The 21,197-nt window shown below is 42.4% G+C and overlaps 1 protein-coding gene across 1 annotated transcript; it reads left to right on the plus strand.

Moving 5' to 3' along the window:
* The first annotated feature begins 13,207 nt into the window (after nucleotides 1–13,207).
* Nucleotides 13,208–20,709, plus strand: SLC16A14 (solute carrier family 16 member 14). The gene is made up of 4 exons (XM_062499524.1): nucleotides 13,208–13,469; nucleotides 14,240–14,383; nucleotides 18,037–19,029; nucleotides 20,561–20,709. Exons 1-4 carry the CDS (start codon nucleotides 13,208–13,210, stop codon nucleotides 20,707–20,709), a joined length of 1,548 nt encoding a protein of 515 aa, XP_062355508.1.
* Nucleotides 20,710–21,197: the final 488 nt, after the last annotated feature.

Below are 21,197 nucleotides of genomic sequence, written 5' to 3' on the forward strand. Positions count from 1 at the left end.
TATTGTATATTCTTGTTCAGAAAAGCTTTCAAGATCTGACGGCATTATTTGACGGTTTACATATGGAAAAACGGAAAAAAAACCCCTGTTTTATTATCCTCCACTAGAGGGAGAGAGAGCAGCTCTTGTTGCTGGGCAGATTCTGCAAGCTTCTTCATTCCGCACCATTTAAAGCAACGATGTCAAGTTTTGGGGGATAAAAACCCCAAGCAATTTAGTCCGTTATAGTATCAAATACGAAGTAGCTCCTAAAATACTGAAGCCCTGAAACCTAAATTTCATTGCTGCTAGATTACTTTCTGGAATCAATACTATACATACCATTGACGACATCGATGTTAACATAGTTATTAAAACATCTGAAGTAAATAGTCAAAGTAACAGAAATTGTAATAGTTATTAATCTGATAACAAAAAAACCCCCTATATTATACTTTTAATTCTGTATTGGATGTGGAACATTCCTACAGGTACTGCATAATTTTCACTGCTTCCTTAGAAATCAGAGCATGATTTCTTCCACCCAACAGCTCACTCTCTATCTCAGAAGCTCAGAGAAATCTCACCTCCCCAAAGACAATTTGACAGTAACTATTCAGAGTGTGGATGTTTCCATTTCACCTACATACCCTGATGATTCAGTCCATGATATCCACACAAGTATCTGTCACTTTCAGTCCTCTGGACTCGTGGTCCTGCTGGTTTGCAGTTTTTGGTAGGGTAAGAAAACAAGAGCTGGTGTCCATGTGCCTACAGAACTTGTGGGAACTGCCCCAGCCCACAGAAACACGAGACATTTGGTTTAGCTCAGAGCAAGCTTCTGATGCATTCCTAAGAGCATTTAGACAGTGGACACGGGGTGCCCAGCACCTTAAGGACAGCCATGGATGGCACATAATCAAAAGTCAAAATGTTACTTTCATTTAAAACCCACTGCAGGAAGAGTAAAGAATAAAGGCTTGGAGGGGTTAATGTGTCAATTGTCAAAGCAATAATCCAGCCCTGGAAGTTTAAGTGACCTTGAAAATTTGTAAATATTTCTTTATATACTGTGACATGGACAAACTAAGCACAAGGCAGCAACTGTTCAGTTTGTGCTCATATAGATTTCAAAGGAAGCCTTCTGTCTGTGGTTCAAGAACAAAAACTTAACAATTAAACACAAACCAGGCCTTAATACAATGTTTGAATTTAATTCTGAAGTTTATAAAATGCTCACAGATAAAAATCCTATTAAATATATTTCTATTCTGCAGTCCTGTTTACACTTATTTAAATTTTCTAAGGAACTGGAAGCAGTTTAATAACATATTCCTTTTCTCTATTTCTGTTTAGGAAAAACTGTAGTTATTGACAGTATTTGTGCTATGGAGACAGATTGAAAAAACCCAATGAACCAAGCAAATTGTATTGGAACAGTTACTGAGAAGGAAGGAATGGCTCTATCTTAGGCACATAATGGCAACTTTTGTACAAATAGTTCTGGCTGAGCTGTCACAGGTATCTCTGTTGCAGGATGTCTAGGTTTTTTTGGCCTAGTGGAGATCAGTCACACTCCAGCTCTCCAAACAGCCCTGTGCAGCTGTAGAGAGCATGACAGCTGCAGAACACTGAGCACACCCTGGCAGCTTCACACAATATGAAAATCCCTGGTTCAGGTACTGCTGCAGATGACCTTACGAGATGTGAGCCACTAACAGCACACTGTAGTTCAGCTGTGAGCTGAGGAGGGCACCTGCTGTAACTTGGCTGAAATATTTACAGCTCTCAATCCAGTGCAGCACAGTGTATGTGTCTCCTCCTGTCTCTAGTCATTGTTTACCTGCTCTGTTCTCACGAGTCATAAAACATTGCTCTTGTGGTGTTTAAAAAATACCTTTTCCAAAAATATATTGCTTTGGGATTTTACCCAAATCAAGTTATTGAAATGTTGTTTTAGGATTTCATGAAAGCTTTGATGTTTCACAAACTGTTTACAAAGAATATAAAACTTTGGCAGTGGTGTTACAGCAACTAAAAAGGGAAACAGAAAGGAAAATCACACAGTTCAAATCAATTTCAGAAAAAATCAATGTTTACAAGAACAAATGCTGTTTCATATTATGTTTTCTAAATGTTTACAGATCGGAGGATTCTTTTGACCAAAACATCTGTTAAGAAAACTACAGAGCAAAGCTAGGTATATATTTTAAACTTTTTGCATAATCTGCAGCAAACCCAAATTTATTTGTTTGCACAAGACATATTCAAAACATTCACTTCATACCCACTGGAGTAAAACATTTCAAGAACAAAAGTTTAGAAAGCTACTGCACACATATTAATACTGTGATTTGAGTGCCAGAAAATCAGACATAGACTTGGTACCACTGAAATAAATACTTGAATTTTATTAACTAGTGCAGCACTAATTTGACCTTGCTGGAATTTGCAGTTAATCTGGCACATTTGCAACAGGTGCAACCCACAACCAAGTCATGCAGTGAATGCTCTGAGATCTCTTACATGCCCAAGTCTGACCTGGAGGAAGTGACTGCAGTGCCAGTGTGAGTCATGGTGGAGGCCCCGAGTTCCCTCTCTCCTCATATGGTACTTCAGATGTTCAGCCAGCTGCAAACACACCCTTATGAAAACACGTTTTAAACCAGAAAAGTGAGATATCACCATGTACAAAACATGTTAGTGTTGCAATTGCACTTAGGACTAATACGATTTTTCTTGATAAGATGGTTTATTTCACCTTCTCAATATACAACTTTGATTGCTAACAAAGAAACCTGAAATTAAATAACACTGGGAACAGGGACTGTTTTATCACCTTTTGTTTTGTGAGCAAGGGTCATGCCTCCTGTGCAGTGATTTTCTGGATCAGGGAAATAACTATAATGAGTTGCAGAACATACATTTTCCTCTGGATTTCTTTATCTATGACATGGAAATGTAGGTCTGCTTTTGCTGCCGCCACTGAAGAACATAAAAGTGTGTGGTTGGCAGCAGTTCAATTCAGAAGAAGCAGCCACTGTACATACTCCTACCTATCCAATGTACCCTGCCAGCTCTTTAGGCTTCTTCTCCAGCTCAGGATCCTGTTCCTGCTCACTTTCTCCCTTCATTCTTGCTGTGCTTCCTGTGGCAGGATGAACCTGGCTCCAACCTCTCATGTGAAGCAATTCTCAGTTGTGCTGGGAGAACCTCTAATATGAATCTTGACAAGATGAAAGAGCCTCTCCACTCTGAGGCAGGACTGTTAACCTCTGCAGCATCCCCAGACGCTGAGAAACATCCTTTGGCTCTTTTAATACAGTCCAGGAGACTTTCACATTTCTCACAGGATACACAGAGGGTTTTTTAGCACAATTTAATTGAAAGAGGGTAGCCTTAGATTAAATACTACAAAGAAATTCTTTCTTGTGAGGGTGGTGAGGCACTGGCTGAGACTGTCCAGAGAGGCTGTGGCTGTACCATCCCTGGAGATGCTCAAGACCAGGCTGGATGAGGCTTTGAGCAACTCAGTCTAGTGGATGGTGTTTCTAACCACAGAAGGGGGTTTGATACATGATCTCTAAGGTCCTTTCCAACACATGATGCCTGGAGAGGCTACCTAGAGCAGAGGCTAGACAGAGTTAGAGGAATAAAGTAAGTATTTATTAAAAAGGCCTTCAAAGGACACACCTTGAGCAGTACAAAAACTTGGCTGTGGCTCCCCCCAAGATGGACGGCGTGTCACCAGTTTTCACACTTTTATAAATTTTGGTCCGTTTACATATTGGGGTTAATTGCCTAATTACAGCTTCAGGTTATGAAGCCCCATCCTCCCAGATCACTCTCCTCAATTCACTGTTGTTTACACTTCTTGGGCCTGAAGCTGCAAGGGTGTCCTTGGTTCTCAGGCTGGAAAAGGATTGTTTTGTCTAAGTAAACTGTGAAGAGAACTTGCTAACACTTCATATGAAGTTCAGAGTTATGTACTAAGACAGTACAGAACCTGGAAAATATGAAAGCTAAACCTTAAGGCATACTCAAACCATTCTATGATTCAGCACTGTCTTCCCAGAGGATCTAAGGAAATTGGACAGACCTCCTGTATCTGTAGCTGCTGTAATGCATCAGCTCTTGGAGAGAGAAGAGAGAAGACAGAAAAGACAAGTAGTTATTCTCCAAATGGAAAACTCCATGCCAGCAATGATAAAAAATTGCTTTTTCCTCTACTTTTGAATTCCATTCCCATGGCCTATCCTCAGTACTGAGTGAACTTGAAGGTAGCAAATTAGTTCATTCTTTCCCATTTGAGTAAGACTCTGCAGATATTATGGGAGTAGGCAGGGGAATTGCTAAAAATGTTCATACTTGTTCAGAGTATTGTTTGATAATGTTGTTTTGTCATGGATCCACCAAAGACACCAAGGATTTTCCACAGACAGGCAGTGGGAAAAGAAGAAAATACGTTTTATTTGTGTTTGTCAGCCTGGAGTTACCAAAATGAAGAGAGCACACAAGCTTTTAGGGTGTCATAAGAAAGCTGTACTACCGTGCAGTCTCTGTGCCAAATGATAATATTGAGGTTTTCTTCCTTTTTGCCTTTTTATTCAGCACCGCTGTAACATGCCCGTGCAAATATTCAGAATCCTTCAGTCACCCAAATCGGCTCATGGAAGAAAGAGGAGGCAAAAATCTATAAATACCATAAATTATCTTCCCTTTTAACAGTAACTGTGTAACAAATAATTGACCAGGCCATTTGGTGATACTTTGTACCAGTTAAAAGTTCAGCAGTTCAACAAAACTGGGAGAAGGATTTTTTTTTTTCTGTTGTGTATCTTGGTGCTGTAGCAACCAAGTTCCTATTTCAAACCTTTCCTTCCTCATCAATCACTTCAGCACTACCACTTCATGGAAAGCAGGGTGGCAGCTTAATGAGAGCTTTAGGGAGGAGGGTGATCAGCACGACAGCAATAGTAGAGACAAAGTGCTGGGAAGATAAATAGCACTTTATATTTTTATCAGTACACATTTCCAGAGGACTGAATGGTCTGTGAGATCTACAGCACAGCTGCCCTTTTGAGCAATGGGAATTGAACAAGTGGTTGAAGCTGAAAAGTATGGTCTCAATGAATGAACTGCAAGGTGGGCTAAAACTGGATGGAATCCTGGGCTTGAAGAATAGGAATCAATGGGGTGATGTTTAGTTGGTGACCAGTACAAGCAGAACACTCAGGAGTCAATACTGGTGCTAGAATTGTTCATTACCTTGATTTTTATCTTGGATAACTGTCTAGGATGCACCTGCAGCAGATTTTTAGACAATACAAACTTAGGAGTGATTTTCAAATCAAACAGTGGAGGTTCAGTTGAGAGGTCTTTGGGAAACTTAAAAACTGAAGCAAGAGAAACCTTACAAAGTGTGATGAGGAGTTCAAAGTGAACTCATGGGGTTGAATAGTGCCAGACACCGGTGCAGGCTGCCAGAGCAGCAGCAGCAGCTGAAGAGCATGTGGCTGTCACAGTGGACACTAAGTTGAACGTGAGCCAACAGGGTGTTTTCACTGTGAATAAAGTGAACCACAGTCTGAGCTACATTAGGAAGGGAGCACGACAGCACATGAATGGAAATTATTATCTCCTTATTCAGTGATAGTGAGTTCACATCTGGGATAATGTGTCTTGTTTGGGGTTCCCCAGTTCAAGAAGGATGTAAAGAAACAGGAGATGGGCAGGCAGAGGGCTGATGAGATGGAAAATAGCCTACAGCATACAATTTGTGAAGATATTTAGAATAAGTTTGCCTTGGTTTGCGTTGGTTTGCCTTCTTTGCCTTCTGGCAGAGAAGAAAATAAGGGGATATCTGACAACAATCTAAAATTACCCAAAGGGGAGTGGCAAAGATTATTGAGCTGGACTCTTCTCAGTAGTAGTGAATGGCAAAATCTGAAAGAAAGGTGACAAGCTGAACCCTTGGAGTTGTGACTGGATGCATGTAATTGTGCTACATGCATGGCTGGTGCTGCACAGGAACATACTGCCCAGAAAGGCTGGCCAGCCTTTATTCCTGAAGGCTTTCAAGGGCAGCTTAAACAAGGCCATAACTGACCTGCAATACCACAGGTCACAGTTCTGCTTCAAGTAGAAGGTTGGACAGGAGGTGAACCCCAGAGATCCCTTCCAACCTGCTAGCACTATGCTGCCACAATGACCCCCAGACACTGTGTAAAGGAAATTGAGTTATCGGTTCTTTCTACTTCTGCCTTGCCTTCCCTCTCTCCCTCCATTCCTCTTTCCCTCCAAGTTATATTATGACATATAACTACTTTTATGTTTATGGGACTAGTGAAACATCCTTTTCAGCTGGGGTTACTCTGCTTGCCATTCAAGCATTTTACACAGTTAAGATTTTTAAGGCAACAGAATCTGTCAGACTTTGCTTACCTCTTATTTTACTGGATCAGGCACCTTCTTCTTAGCTAAAAACTGCAGACTTTTTCTGATACTATTGGATTGTCCTTTCCATTCTTACAAAATGGACTTTTTTCCTTACTGAACATAATTCATACTCCTGCTATTAGACCTGCACAGTTTAATGGTTACAGTTCAAGTAGATCCACACATACTCGTCTTCCCAAGGGACAGCATAAATCTAAGATTATAGTCCAGAACCACTGTGGTATATGAACCAAAACTGCTGAAGCAGGATGGCACAGCTGAGTGAATTCTCCATCAGATCAAATCTCTGTTGGCACAAAACAGGCAGCGTCTCAGGTACTGGAGGCACTGGGTTAACAGCCAGTCAAATCTATTTCTGTGGTAGACTTATAAAGGATGTTGGCTGTTAGATAATTCATAAATCCAAGTGTCTGTGTCTCAAACTTGTATAATAACACTGGTTGATAAGCAGCAAATTTAAAGTGCCAAGCCCCTAGCATTAAGCCTTTTAAGAAACCAGACTCCAGTCAAAAAGCTAATGCCAAGCTATAAATTAAATTCTGGGACACCAGCGCCCATACCCTGTTGGGGAAGGTATTATTGTAAAAGATGAAATAACCAGGGAACATGTGTACTGTAGAATAATACACATTTGCAATGCACTAGCACAGTCTTTTTAAATGGAAATCTAGTTTTGTTTATGGAGACATAAATAAACCCAATCACCAGTGTCTGACACTAATCTAGTTATTTATTCTGCAAAAGGATTTCTTTTTGAATACTACAATGCAAAGTAGCGTAAGTTTTATGAAAAGACTGAAGCCCTAGCAATAGCTCATAGTCTGCTGCACACTTGAACCCAACCCAGAGAGAAGTGTTTCATATTGATATATTTGATCAATTAGATCTATAATGGAACAGCACATTTTTATTGAAAAAGCCAGACCAGACTTGCATTTGTCAACAAATAGAGGAAAGAGTCCAAGTAAAAATGTAAAAAAAAAAAAAAATTAAAAGTCCCAACTCTGTCTTTTTAACCCTTTTCAGACCACTTCTGTAAGAGATTCTGTGCCACATTTTGCACATAGGCAGTATGTGTAACACCATTAATACATTCCTGTTGGCCTCTCCTCATTTTGTCTTCTCTCAAGATACTTCTTATGTCTTCTTGAACAGCCTTCATTTATACTACTCAGTCCACTGTTAGGACAACAAGAATCTCTGAGAATGAAAGTGATGTGTGGTGGCATACAGTCACCTTAGCCTGGGTATATTCACTGCAAATAGAACAATGAATTGCAGAATGAAAACCTCATTAGTCAGGTTACTTAGATCCAAGCGAGGAGTGGATACTGGTCTAAAAAAGTGATTTTTTTTGCAGCTCTTCTCCCAAGGGTTGAATATTTTGGAAACTTATTTATTGTGCAAATAAGGTGCCATAGAGTGAAACTTCCCTAACTGCATTGTCAGGGTGGTTTGACTACATAAATTCAATCAGCCACTCTGAAATAAACATATTCAAAGGCCGTTGAAATCTCGATATTGGCTGAGTTTATTGGATCTTATCTTCCAGCTCTCTGGGATGTAAATTTCCGGCCATAACCTGTGCAGCAATAAACTTCATTCAGCCACAAGAGTGTGCATGTGAGAGGATTGCAAATCTGCTCCGCCAAACCAGAACTAGCCGGTATCGCAGGAATGAAAGAGCGTGGAGATTTGAAATTGCAGAGAATGGAGACAAGGCGGTGCAGAGGACGAGCTGCCTGGGGGGCAGGCGGCCCCAGACCGATGCCGCACTCCTATGGAAAATAAACCCCAGGGCGGCGAACAGGGGCGAGGCTGAGCCGGCGCGGGCGCTGAGCGGAGCCGGGCGCAGGTGGACACCGGAGCCCGCAGCAGCCCCGGGGTCCGGGGACCAGCGCAGCGCCGCGGGCCGGGCTGACAGCGGGGCTCGGCGCCGGGGCGCGCAGGGACGGCGGCGCTGGCGGAGCTCGTCGCGGTGAGTAGCTCGGGAGGAGCGGGAAGCAGCCACACGGCACCGGCACCGGCGCCGGCGCGGGAGAGGAACGCGGAGCGGCCGCACCGCCTGCGGCAGAGGCGCGCCGGGCTGGGCTGGGCTGGGCTGCTCCGGGCTGTCCCGGTGCGGGGCTCCCGACACCGGGGACGGCGGCCCCTCGGAGGCGCGGCGGGCCGGGGGCGCGGCTGCCGCAGCGGGGTAACTCGCGGTCATCCTTTGTGCACGGCGGGCGGGCGGTGCCGCGGCCGCGCCGCCTCCCGAACGCCGCCCCCGCCGCCCGGCCCCGCCGCAGCCCCCGCGGGCCGAGCTGTGCCTGTGGCAGCCCCGCGGGCCGAGCTGTGCCTGTGGCAGCCCCGCGGGCCGAGCTGTGCCTGTGGCAGCCCCCGCGGGCCGAGCTGTGCCTGTGGCAGCCCCCGCGGGCCGAGCTGTGCCTGTGGCAGCCCCCGCGGGCCGAGCTGTGCCTGTGGCAGCCCCCGCGGGCCGAGCTGTGCCTGTGGCAGCCCCCGCGGGCCGAGCTGTGCCTGTGGCAGCCCCGCGGGCCGGGCGGTGGCGGCCGCGCCCGCCCCAGCTCTGCCTCGCACAGGTGAACCGAACTGGAGCGCTGGGAAAGCGCCGCGCGTGAAGCTCGCAAAGCTGGTCTCTCGGGAGAAAAAAACCCATACATTCTCCGCCTTCGGGCTGCTCCCGAAACAGGCTGTAAGGCTGTTTAAAATAGAGGTGCCCGCTTGATGCAAGCTGCCCCTTCAGTTAGTACCAAGGGGGGATAAGTGTCCGCTGTGTGAGCCAATTCCGCGGTCCCCGGGGACGGGGCACCACGCGTGGGTCACACCGGGGCACGGCAGCACCGAGGGGTCTCCGGGGAGGCCGCCTGAGCAGGGCTTGGGAAGCATCCCTCACACAGGGGCAGCAGGGCAGCACCCCCGCTCTGGAAACGGAACCGCTGCCGGCTTTCTGCAAACTTGTGACCCTGGAAGTTAGCTAAGCCTTTTAAACATTTAATTTCCCTGATTTAGTGTTCCTTTCCGGGCACGCGTTTTTATGCACTGGGGTTCTGACTGGCAGAGGTGACAAATGTCCACATATCTGTGAGGTTGCTGACAGCTGAAGTGTTCGGCATGTTAGCAAAGTGAAGTCACACTGCTGGAACTAATGACAACCAAAATAAACCATGTTTTTAGCAATGTTTCCTCTGTATGTCTTCAGCAACCAAATAATTTCACGTGTTATGTTTACTGGGAAAATTACAAAGTAAATCTAATTACTAGTTATAATGCATTTATGACTTATCTGTTGGAACTGCCTCCAAAGTACAATTTCATTCTATAGTTTTTAACATGGAGGCAGTCAAATGCTGGAAGAATTTGGTCAAATATATGTAAATTATTCATCATACGGACTTTTTATAGCAAGAGCAGATGTTTTTCAGTGATCTAGTTGAACCACAAGCTAGAGAGCCATAGCTCCACTGATGGTACATGGAACTGGGTGTTTTGCTGCTAACTTAGGTCTTATTACAGCACCTGCATTTGTCCCTAAAATAGCTCATGAGTCAGGTTTTAAAAAATGCTCAGCATCTTTGCAGGCACTAATGCTTGGGCCATTTTTCTAAGAGGTCTGCATATTTTGTGTGGATATAGTCTAAAAAGCTTTTCTGGGAAAAAAAATCATCATGTTCTTTTCCAGGTGACCAAATAAGAGCCCAGATTCTCCTGCCTTTAAACGAAATTCTTTCTGAGGGGCTGTATTCAAACACTGATACTATGAGTGGGTCTTCCCTGTCTTGCTTGTTGGGCAAACTGGCTGACTTCACAAATCAGCTGCTGTCATTTTCATTACAGTTTCTCTAGGATTTCACAACTGCAAAGAGTTCATTTGGCTCCTCTGCATTTCATGGGCCTGTTCTTGGCAGTGCCATGTGGCAGGTAAGTGCCTGTCTGCTGGGTGCAACAGGCCATGGGACAATCAGGCAGTCCTGGGGAGGGGATCCAGGCATCAAATCCTTGCTTTATCCAGAGACCGAGAGCTTGTGCAGTTATTGGAGATGACCTCCCCTGCTTTTGAGTATATTCACTCTGAACTTGTGACCTTAGTGAAAAGTTACTACTATGAAAGTAATAATAAGCAAGAAATCAGTTCAAATGGAAAATATATGCATTTTCTGAAGATTGTGGGCGTTGATACAAGCATGACATTAACTTGAACCCACTCAACCTAAGCCAGTTCTGTCAGCAAGACTGCAAAGAGGAGTGTCATAACTTCACACTAAATATCAATTATTTTTCTTCAAATAATTTAAAATATGTAAAAGATGTGCCTATTTCCTGTCCAAAGAACTTTTTTTGTATCCAGTATCAGGATTCAGGTGCATTATGCACAAAACCAGACAAAAGTATATGAGAGAAAAGTGAGGTTTTAAATTTAATCTTGACTCTGAATCTTCAGTTACATAATTTTGTATTCCATTATCTAAGATGCACTGTAATATTCCTCATACATTTTCATTAATCTTATGCAGAGCATGTGCAACACCTTGCGATTTTCCTTCATTCTGCCTCTTCTCATTATTTCCCATTAGTATGATTATTTGCTGTGTTTATCACCTTTTTGCTCCTAGTCTCTCTTTGCCTTGTGAGGGGGCTGAATCCCCTGTAAGTAGTCCTGTAACCTACAGCAACAGAGGATCTGGCTCCAACTACTTTATTAGGAAAGGGTTGAAATGTCATCTTTAAGACCTACCTTCTACAGAGGAAGGGCAAGGTATAATTATGACTAAGGTTGTCCTCTTTAATTTAATTAATAATATAATCTAATAGTTGTGACTGTCCTTTTAAAAAACCAGTCTGCACCACCGCATGGCTCTGACTTGTTCCCCTGCTGCCTGTCCTGCTCCAAACACCCTGCAGGACCTCTAGGAGGACCACCAAGCACTCTCCCCATTCTCCATTGCCCAGTTTGGAAAGGAAAAGCCTGGAAAGCATTTCAGTATCCATTTCCACTGGCAACCCACCAATTGATCCCAGCTCATCTGCCTGTGCAGCAAGTGCTAAATGTGCACAGTTCTTGTTCTTCCTCACTGTGTCACCAATACCTCCCAGGGCCAAGTTAGGGATATTGACAACTTAGTCATTAAAGAACATCCATTTATGAAAGATTTGCTACCGGGAGAGCAACATATTTTAGCTGCAGCTCACTTATGAGGCAAATCAGTGTGCTCTTGGAAGAACCTACATGCTCAAGCTGCCCTTAGTTACACATGATTACCTGCACTGCAAGGAAGGGTCAGGTGGCACTTGACTACAAAGGGAACTTAGGCAGCAGCCAGGCTGGAGAGGCTGCACATATCAACAGGGGTTCACTGGCATCTGGGGCTGGCCAGCTCTGACTCCAGCTATGGAGCACTGCAGAATGCCCCAGGGCTCTCTCTGTGTGTTTATCTAGCAGAAAGGAAAAAGGTAAAACAGTTTGAATAGGTAGTAACTTGAGAAGCAAAATGTACTCACGTATTTAAAGACAGATTTTCAGTTGGTACAGAATCTGGATTTGTCTGCTCACTACCTGTTTGCAGCAGTGAGGGGCCAGCCCAGAGGCACTCATTCTGAGGGCTCACAGGAGACAGAAGGAGCTTATAAAAATATTTTTTTATATTTTTTTCCCCTTTCCACTGTCGTGAAGCTGATGTTCCTTTTTACTGCTCTGGAGAAGAAAAGTCAAAAAATTACCGTCTCTGGTAATTTGTATCATTGCATTTCTAGTGTCCATGGAAACCTATGTGGTGCTCCGCAGTTGGGTAAGATTTTAATCTGTTGCAGCACAAATCTGATGAAGGGGAGACTGGATTCTGCACCCTGACTGTTAATCAGTTAAAAGTGGTTTTGAAATTATTTTCACCTTGTGTTGCAATCTTCACTTAGAGTAACAATAGAATAAATCAAAGTAATCAAATTAAGCTTTTGTGGCCTGATCTTATGTACACCAATGCATGTAATTCTGCCACTCAGTTTGATTCTGATAGGCACTGTCGTTAATTTGGAAGAATTTTTTTTTTTTTTAAGTAGGATTATAAGGATTAATACTACGGAAACTGAAAGCATAATAAAAAACTGTTGCTGCATTGACTCTAATAAAAAGCTTCCCAGAGATGTAGTAACAGTCACCTCATTGTGATTTATGTAAGCAAAACATGATGAAAATCAAGAATCTTACTTCCTTAATTCCTTATCTTTTACTATCTTCATTCTTGTTCTTCCACTGCTAAGGAAGAAATACATCCCCAAACTGGTTTCCTTTGAGAAGATGGGGTAACTTCATCTGCCTGCTGCTTCAGGATTTTGCTTCTTTGCTCCAAGCTTTATGAACTTGAAAACACACATTATCTTACTGGCACAGCAGAAGGTGACACGGAGAAGTAATATACAGAGAGACCAGTCTTTTTCTGTGACCACAGTCAACCCATGAGGAGTGAGGGCTCTCAGCCATCTAAAAGTAAGTAAAATATATAGTAGTGGAAATAATGCAGCCTACTCTCAGACTGTAAACACTCCTGCATAAACAGCCATGATAACAAGTTGCACCAAAAAAAAAATAATTGGACATTTTTTCTAAGCATTTTAGATTTGAACAATGAAGTCACAGTATTCACTACAACTGCACTAATTATGGTGGTGAAATATGATAGTGATTTATGGCATTCACTATAACAAAACTACAAAATGTGATTATTCTGTATATATTCTTAGGTATTTACTACATTTGCTTCAGAATACTGTGGAGAAAATGTATGCTAGTCGAGAGGATATTGGATATGATTTTGGAGAGGACTCAAAAGTTGGAAGTAAGCCAGCTAAACGTAATCCAAACATCGATGGAGGATGGGCTTGGATGATTGTACTTTCCTCTTTCCTTGTGCACATACTCATCATGGGTTCCCAAATGGCCCTTGGAATACTCAACATGGAATGGCTTGAAGAGTTTAATCAAAGTCGTGGCTTAACAGCATGGGTTAGCTCCCTCAGCATGGGCATCACGCTTATTGTAGGTATGTACCAGCATCACATATTTTAAAACTACATAGATTTCAAGAATACATTTACCATTCATCCCTAAAGTATTTTCTTATGGCTGTCCCAAATTGACATTTTAATGTCACCAGGACAAATTTTACAATCTAGACAGAGAAAGGAAGCTTGTGACTTTCAGGTCTGGCTAGAATTAAGAAAACATGATCTGTGAAGCTTAGATTCCTCCCCATACTCTATCTGTGAGGAGAAAATGTTGAATTTTCACAGTTTTTATTTCAGTTTGGTAGCTGAATGAAAATGTATTTTTTTAGATGTAGTTGGATCAACCCAAAATAATATGTGGAGGAAATGTTTGTGTGTATATGTACATGCACACCCACGACTCCCTAAATTAAGACTGAAAAAGTTGTGTTAAGATCTGCCTAAAATATTCTACTGAAAAACGAGATAAAATTCTTAACTTCTGGTTACTTGTGAAAAAAGTCTTGCACTCACAGAGCATCAGCATAGGGAACAAGAGTTTTGGCTTATTCCTTTGTTTAAACTGTCTCTTCTTCATGGGGCAATTTTGATTGTAGGTCTTGCAGGTATTTGCTAAGTATTGAATCAATTGGTTGTCTTTCTCTTTCCACAATTTTAAGAATTAATATGAAAAATAAACTGAGTTGCACTAGTTGCCTGATATTTTAACATTTTATTTAAAACATTAAGAAATTGAAGGAGAAAAATTATTAGAGCATAAAGAATTAAATAAATAATTTACCATTTCTTTCATGTTTTTTAACAGGTCCTTTTATTGGTTTATTCATCAGCATGTGTGGGTGCCGCATGACAGCCATAATTGGAGGGGTACTGAATGCCTTGGGTTGGATACTGAGTGCTTATGCCTCAAGTGTGCACTACCTCTTCCTCACCTTTGGAGTGACAGCTGGTGAGAGCTGCACTAATGTTTGAAGGTTCTTTCAATTATTTTTGGTTTCTTTGAAGCTTGTCTGAGTGAGTAAATAGGGAAGGTAGATTGTAAAGTTATTCCAGCCCTGCTTTTACACTTTTTACATCCTGTTATCTTTTTATGAAACTTATTTATTCAGTGGATTGGGCCCAGTGACTTCTTTTGTAATTTAAATTTGCCATGTGAAGGTGGTACTTTTATCAGTTTTACCCAAGTGAATACATTCGAGGACATATTTAACTAGGGGAATTATTGTAACCCAAACTCTGACAAGTAAAATTTAAAGATTAATTTCATATCTAGCTAACTCCTCGCATTGTCACAGGGAAGAATAACTAATATTTTCTCCAGAAGTTGCTCCACATTAATAAAATACTGGATTATGGTAATTCTGTACTGCTTCAAAACCCATTTTACAGGGTGAAGTGGGTTGCAGCTGGTAGGCAGCTAAGCTGCACACATCTCCTCACTCACTCTCCCACAGTAGAGAGGAGAGAATCAGAAAGGTAAAAATGAGATAAAGAGAGTTCAGTAGATAAAGAAAAAGCTGAATGCACAAGCAAAGCAAAGATAAGGAATTAATTCGCTGCTTCCCATGGGCAGGCAGGCATTCAGCTGTTTCCAATAAAGCAGGGCTTGGTCATGTGTAACTATTACCTGGGAAGACATTGCCACAACTCCAAGTACCTCCCTTCCTTCTCCCTTCCCCCAGTTTTATTGCTGAGTACAACATCTCATGGTATGGGATGTCCCCTCAGTCAGCTGGGGTCCCCTGTCCCACTGCATCCCCTCCCAGCTTCTGGTGCTCCCCACTGACGGGGGGTGAGAGACAGGAAGGGGCTTGATACTGTGTAAGCACTGTCCAACACCAGCTAAACCATGCCTGTGGTAACAGCAGTGCTTGGGTCACAAATCCAAAACACAGCACCACGTGAGCTGCTAGGAAGCAAATTAACTGCACCCCAGCCTCACTTAGGATAACGCATGGGGCTGAATTTCATACTATTCTCTAATAGTAGTTATTCATATTGTATCAACAACCACTTAGAGCAACTAATATTGCTACAGATTTTAACATCAAAATGACTGAAGTAATGTTTTGTCCTTTTAACGAAAATAGGTGTCTAGAAAACCTTTTGCATGTGTAAGAACCCAATCAAAATACAAAAAGGCATGTGGGTTTAGGCATCTTCCTTGAAAACCAACAGATCCTTAGTGCCCGAACTCTCAGTTGCTAGCAATATGTTTCTTGTGAAAAAATTCAGTTACTTGAAGTAAGTTATGTAGAGGAGCTCAGTATTAAGTACTTAAAACACTACTCCATTTTATCTGCTGTTCATTTCTGAAAAGAGACGCTGCTAATAGATATGAAACAAAAAGGGGAAAGTTATCCATGTAAGAAATACAAAATTTGGGCTTTAATTACTCTCTGAGCAACATTGAGCAGTTCAAGGCGCTTTGAAATGTTACACACTCCACAGATAAGTTATGTTTGCAAATGTATGTTACATTTGCCATTTGTAAATCTACATTTGTTACATTTGCAATCTATGTTACATTTGCCAGAGGGAAACATGAGAAAAAGGGATTGTTTGCAATACTAGTAATAGCTTCAGTACTCTGCATTCTTCTAAACTGTCCTTTCATAGAGTTTCATAGAAATCTACAGAATTTCTATACACTAATTTTTATCTAGCTTTTGGGTGGAGAAATACTGAGACTAGCAAAGATCACTGTGATGACCCTTTATTACCACCATACCATAGACTTCAGTAGTGCAAATTCTTGAACAAAGAGCATGATCACAGAGCAGATCCTCCCTTCTTCAGAATTTCTGTTTCCATATATATTGAATATAATCAACCAGGCAGGAATCTACACGGTTCTTCTTCAGTCCCTGACTCTTTTCAGAAAGAGCACTCACAAAACAACAAACGGCAGAGCTAAATAGAGAATTTAAAGAGGGATGAAAACCACACTTAATGGGAAAAAAAAATCAGAGACAAACTTTCATGTGAGGTGGAGAAGCAAGATGTTGCAGGAGTAATTCTGTCCAGAAAAACAGTGTAGAGGTACCTGAGAGGTTCCTTCCAGCTCCTTGAGATCTCTGCTCACTGTCCCCTCCCTGATGATCTCCTCACTCACCCTCAGTCCCTGTCCCTCACTCCCATCCCATCCCATCCCATCCCATCCCATCCCATCCCATCCCATCCCATCCCATCCCATCCCATCCCATCCCATCCCATCCCATCCCATCCCATCCCATCCCCTCAGTCCCAGCCTGCCCAGGGAAGTCTCTCCATGCTCTCCTGGCTGCTCCTGTAAAGTTGCTGTTCCCCTGCAGTGGCCACCCCTTGCTGCCACCACCTCTGGGCCCTGTGGGCCTGCTCATGGCTGCTGCCTTCAGTTCATCCCTCCCATCCCAGCCTCATGTCCCCATCTGAAGCCACCCTCCCGTCAGGGCTGCCCACAGCTGGGAGCCCTCAGCTGCCCTGGGCTGGCTCCTCACGGCAGCCCCGGGAGCTGGAGCTTTCCTGGGGGACAGAGAGCCCTGCCCGAGCCTGTGGCTGCGTGTGGGGAGGGACACCGGTGCAAAAGAAAAGCTCGATTGCGTCTTTGCCTAGGAAAGAAAGAAATACTTCTAAGAAGCAAAATGAGTCAGCTGAAGCCGGGGTCACTGCAGTGATGTTGAAGGGCTTTTTTCTCTGGCCCAGCTGCAGCTAGGTCATGCTGTAGCTGCATGCAGCTACATTAGCGCTTATTTAGGAAAACTTCTAAGTTGCAAAACACTTGTGAATTAAAATCGCAGTGAGTTGGGAAGCATCTTCTGCATGCACCTGTTCCAATCCAAATTCATCTATGAAGAATTTGCTGGAGAAAAATGGTGAACTGTTACCTCTAATGATATGTTTGCACAACTCATCACTATCTGCTCAAAGGAAATGCCATGAATACCCACCTTGGTTTTTAACTACAGGTGAGGGGTTTTCAACAGAGTTAGAGATTTGCCTTGTAAGACTGAGCAATTGCTGTGTGGCCCTCCCTGGACTGCCCAAAGAGAACCAACCTGGAAGCCACCTGAGGTCCCAGCAGTGCAAAAACCCCATTTGCTGACTCCTCAAATACATGTCACAGTCACTGTGGCTCAGCAGTTAAGGAACGAGGACAGGAACTCCGTGTGAATCTTCATTGCTGGGGAACTTAGGTGAAAGCAACAAGATGTGCTCACTAAGCAGTTCTGGTCACTGATACCATCAGATGTGGGTATTATAATTGCAGATATTTCAAAATAGGCTGTGTCTATGTTTGTCCCCATAGTAACTGTCACTGATTAGTTCTGGGGCATTTGTAACTTTCCAGTGTTGTCCTGCTGACCTGAGATAAAGGTTTTATACTCCATGTGTTTAGTTTTTCCAACAATAAATATCAGTATTGCATTCTCATTGGAATGAGTATTGCAGGTTTTGGAAAACAGTACAAGACAGAAATGAAAGCTAACATCAGAAATGAATATTTATTATTGGTTTTACTTCTATGCTTACACAAAAGTTAGGAATAAAACTGATTATTTTTACACTGCTTTTTATGTTGTTGGCAAAAAGTCCAGGTTTATTTATTTATTTTTTTAATAGGCATTGGAAGTGGCATGGTTTATCTGCCTGCAGTGGTCATGGTAGGGCAGTATTTTCAGAAGAGAAGAGCACTTGCACAAGGGCTCAGTACCACAGGAACAGGATTTGGAACTTTCCTAATGACTGCCTTACTGAAGTACCTCTGCTCTGAATTTGGGTGGAGGAATGCCATGTTCATCCAGGGGGCCATCTCCCTGAACCTTTGCGTCTGTGGAGCACTTATGAGACCACTCCCTCCCAAAGACCTCCGTGAAAAATATGTGGTGAGAAGTGATAGTGAAGAAAACCGGGCAAAAGCTCAGTCCCATTCTACAGAGACTATAAAATCCAATGGAGTCCTCGGTGAAGAACCAGAGAAAAAAGAAGAGGCAGCAAATGAAGAAGTGCCTGTCAGTGTGCAGCACGCAGAAATTGGAGGTAAATCGGGAAGTGGAAGGAGCATGTATGGACTGCGCCTCTTCAAGACAGTGAGCCAGCTGACAGTTACAGTCAGGAAGGGCTTTGCACTCTGGTACTCCAGCTACTTTGGAGCTGCATCACTGTTTACCAATAGAGTATTTGTGGCCTTTATCATTTGGGCTTTGTTTGCCTATAGCAGCTTTGTCATTCCCTTTATTCACCTTCCAGAAATAGTCAAGCAGTACAACTTATCTAGGCAGGACAATGTATTTCCTTTGACATCCATTATAGCCATTGTTCATATTTTTGGTAAAGTGATCCTTGGAATCGTCTCTGATCTCCCATGCATCAGCACATGGAATGTCTTCCTCATGGCTAACTTTACCCTGGTCACCTGCATTCTTACTTTGCCACTAATGCAGACATACGTTGGCCTGGCTGTGGTTTGTGCTCTAATAGGATTTTCTAGTGGCTATTTTTCTCTAATGCCTGTTGTGACTGAAGATTTAGTTGGAACTAAACACCTTGCAAATGCCTATGGCATCATCATTTGTGCCAATGGAATATCTGCTTTGTTTGGACCACCCTTTGCAGGTAAAAAGTTCAAATTGCTAATGAACAGATGTTTGTGTAATGACCGTGTGACTATATTATAAAACCTTCTGATGTTATGACTATGTGTAGTTAACAAAATCACAGCTACTCCAGAATGGACAGCACATTGAGCTTTATATTGTACAGATTTACAGGTCACATCTGCTGGGTTCCAGCTCACTGCCCTCACATCACAAATAGCAGTTCTTGGACATAACCCCAAATCTATTACAACCTATCCTTACAATGACATGTTTCCTTAAAATAGTTATCATGCACTTTTTTAAATGAGAAAGGTGTAACCTATTTTATAGCATGTTTTATATGCTATATGCACTATTCATTCCTTTACCCACATGAAGAAATGGTGATTAGTTCTCAGGGTAGGCAGTTGTTTATACCACAGCATTACCCCAGGAACTGTGCTGTTTTGGGTGTCTCCACTCCAAACTGCCAACCGATGTGTTGATTTAACTAACTTTGCTTTGCCTTCCTTCAGCCAGAAATACCTACTTTGGGGACTGCAGTGCTTATAGCCTCTTTACTGCCAAGCCCAGCAGAAGGGAGAAGTGTATGTATGCTATCCCTAGAGCTACTTAGGTTTAAACAGACATTCATTATGAATTTCCTCATAGAAAGAGGTGGGGGAGTACAGAAGAGATATAGGTACTGATTGTCAGTACTGTATCAGACTCCAGCTCTCTTTTACAGAGGTGCTGCTGAGAATAAAGCTGTGAGAAGTCTAGGGAGTCATGGCCAAGGTCAGCCAGGGGCAGCTCTAGGCTGAAGGGAAGCCAGCAGCAGCATGAGCAGCCCAGGAAGAGAGAGCCCTTCTCTCCCCACCACTGGGTGAGCAGCACGAGTGAGAAGAAAGCTCGCTCAGTGCCCCTTGAAAGCAGCAGTGTTTTACTCTGCCACCTCAGAGTTCCCTCAGCTCCTCCCAGTCTGTGCTAAACCTGTCTCTGTACTTGGGCTTTAGTTATGAAGCAAATTGGATGGAAGTAGCTGATGTAAAGAGAGCTTCTGATCTTGTGAGTACATTGCAATGCAGCCAGCGTGGCGTGAGGGAGTTTTGCTCATTTGGGTTCTCAAACCTTCCTAAAGTATTGAAGGAATAACTTTAATGAAGAAGTAACTTTAATGTGTTTCTGCAAAGGAATTGAGGCTGGAATGAGGGTCATTGCAGTATGGAAATTGTATCTCTTGAACAATCTTTTATTGGTATGTGAGGCTTGGAAACAGCTATGGGGAATGTGTTTGCTTGTACAAGGCATGGCATTTGAACTAACCAATATTGGGCATTTTACAAAGGCAGTGTCAGGGAGGAGGAACTAATTGGTTTGGGATTACAAAATACCAATTTTAAAATCAGACCTGTGACAACTTCTTTGAAAAATATTTTTTTCCACAAAGCTTCTGTGGATTTGGCATAAATGTCATGAAAGAAATGTGAAGTATTTTTTGTATTTTCTCTCAAAATGTACTTTTCTGTCAAGCTTTGTAACAAATATATTTTGTCCTTATTTTCCAGGTTGGATCTATGACATCACACAAAAATATGATTTTTCTTTTTACATAGCTGGATTGCTGTACATGGTGGGAATAATATTTTTACTTATACAACCTTGTATTCAAATGAAACAGCCAAGAGAAAAACCTACAGAAGAAGCACAAGTATAGAACAAATTCCAGAACCTTTTTTAACAGAACTTTTTTGTTTTCATGTTTCTCTTGTGTGACAGTATGAAGATGTTTTTCTTAGAAACAACCACATTTAGCTGCACTTAAGTGAAAAGCAAATGTGCTCCATAATGCTTATAAATTATTGGAAACATGCTTTTGAAATTAGTTAAGGTATTTTACTTCAGAGCTACCAAATACAATGATTAAAAGCACACTGCAAGTATTTTAATATTAGAACAATGCTAGGAACCCTTACTCTTGCTTTTCTTTTAACTTTTCACCATTAAGCATTGGTGAAAATCCATTGACTGCAGTGCAGTTACTCTGATTTACACTAGTCCTATGAGAGAATTTGGTCAGGACATGAATGATTTATAAAACTCCTTTCTACTATGTAATCAATTTGATGAAAGATTAGTTACTGAGTATAAGAAAATGATTGTATTTCTTGCCCGGCTAGTCAAGTATTGTTGAAATGTTATTAT

The sequence above is a fragment of the Cinclus cinclus genome, chromosome 10 (assembly GCF_963662255.1).
Source record: "Cinclus cinclus chromosome 10, bCinCin1.1, whole genome shotgun sequence".
NCBI lineage: Eukaryota > Metazoa > Chordata > Aves > Passeriformes > Cinclidae > Cinclus > Cinclus cinclus.

Coding starts and splice junctions, on each gene's coding strand:
- SLC16A14 (XM_062499524.1), top strand. CDS start 13,208: ATGTATGCTAGTCGAGAGGATATTGGATATGATTTTGGAGAGGACTCA. Junction 13,470..14,239: donor GGGCATCACGCTTATTGTAG/GTATGTACCAGC, acceptor GTTTTTTAACAG/GTCCTTTTATTGGTTTATTC. Junction 19,030..20,560: donor GTTTGGACCACCCTTTGCAG/GTAAAAAGTTCA, acceptor CTTATTTTCCAG/GTTGGATCTATGACATCACA.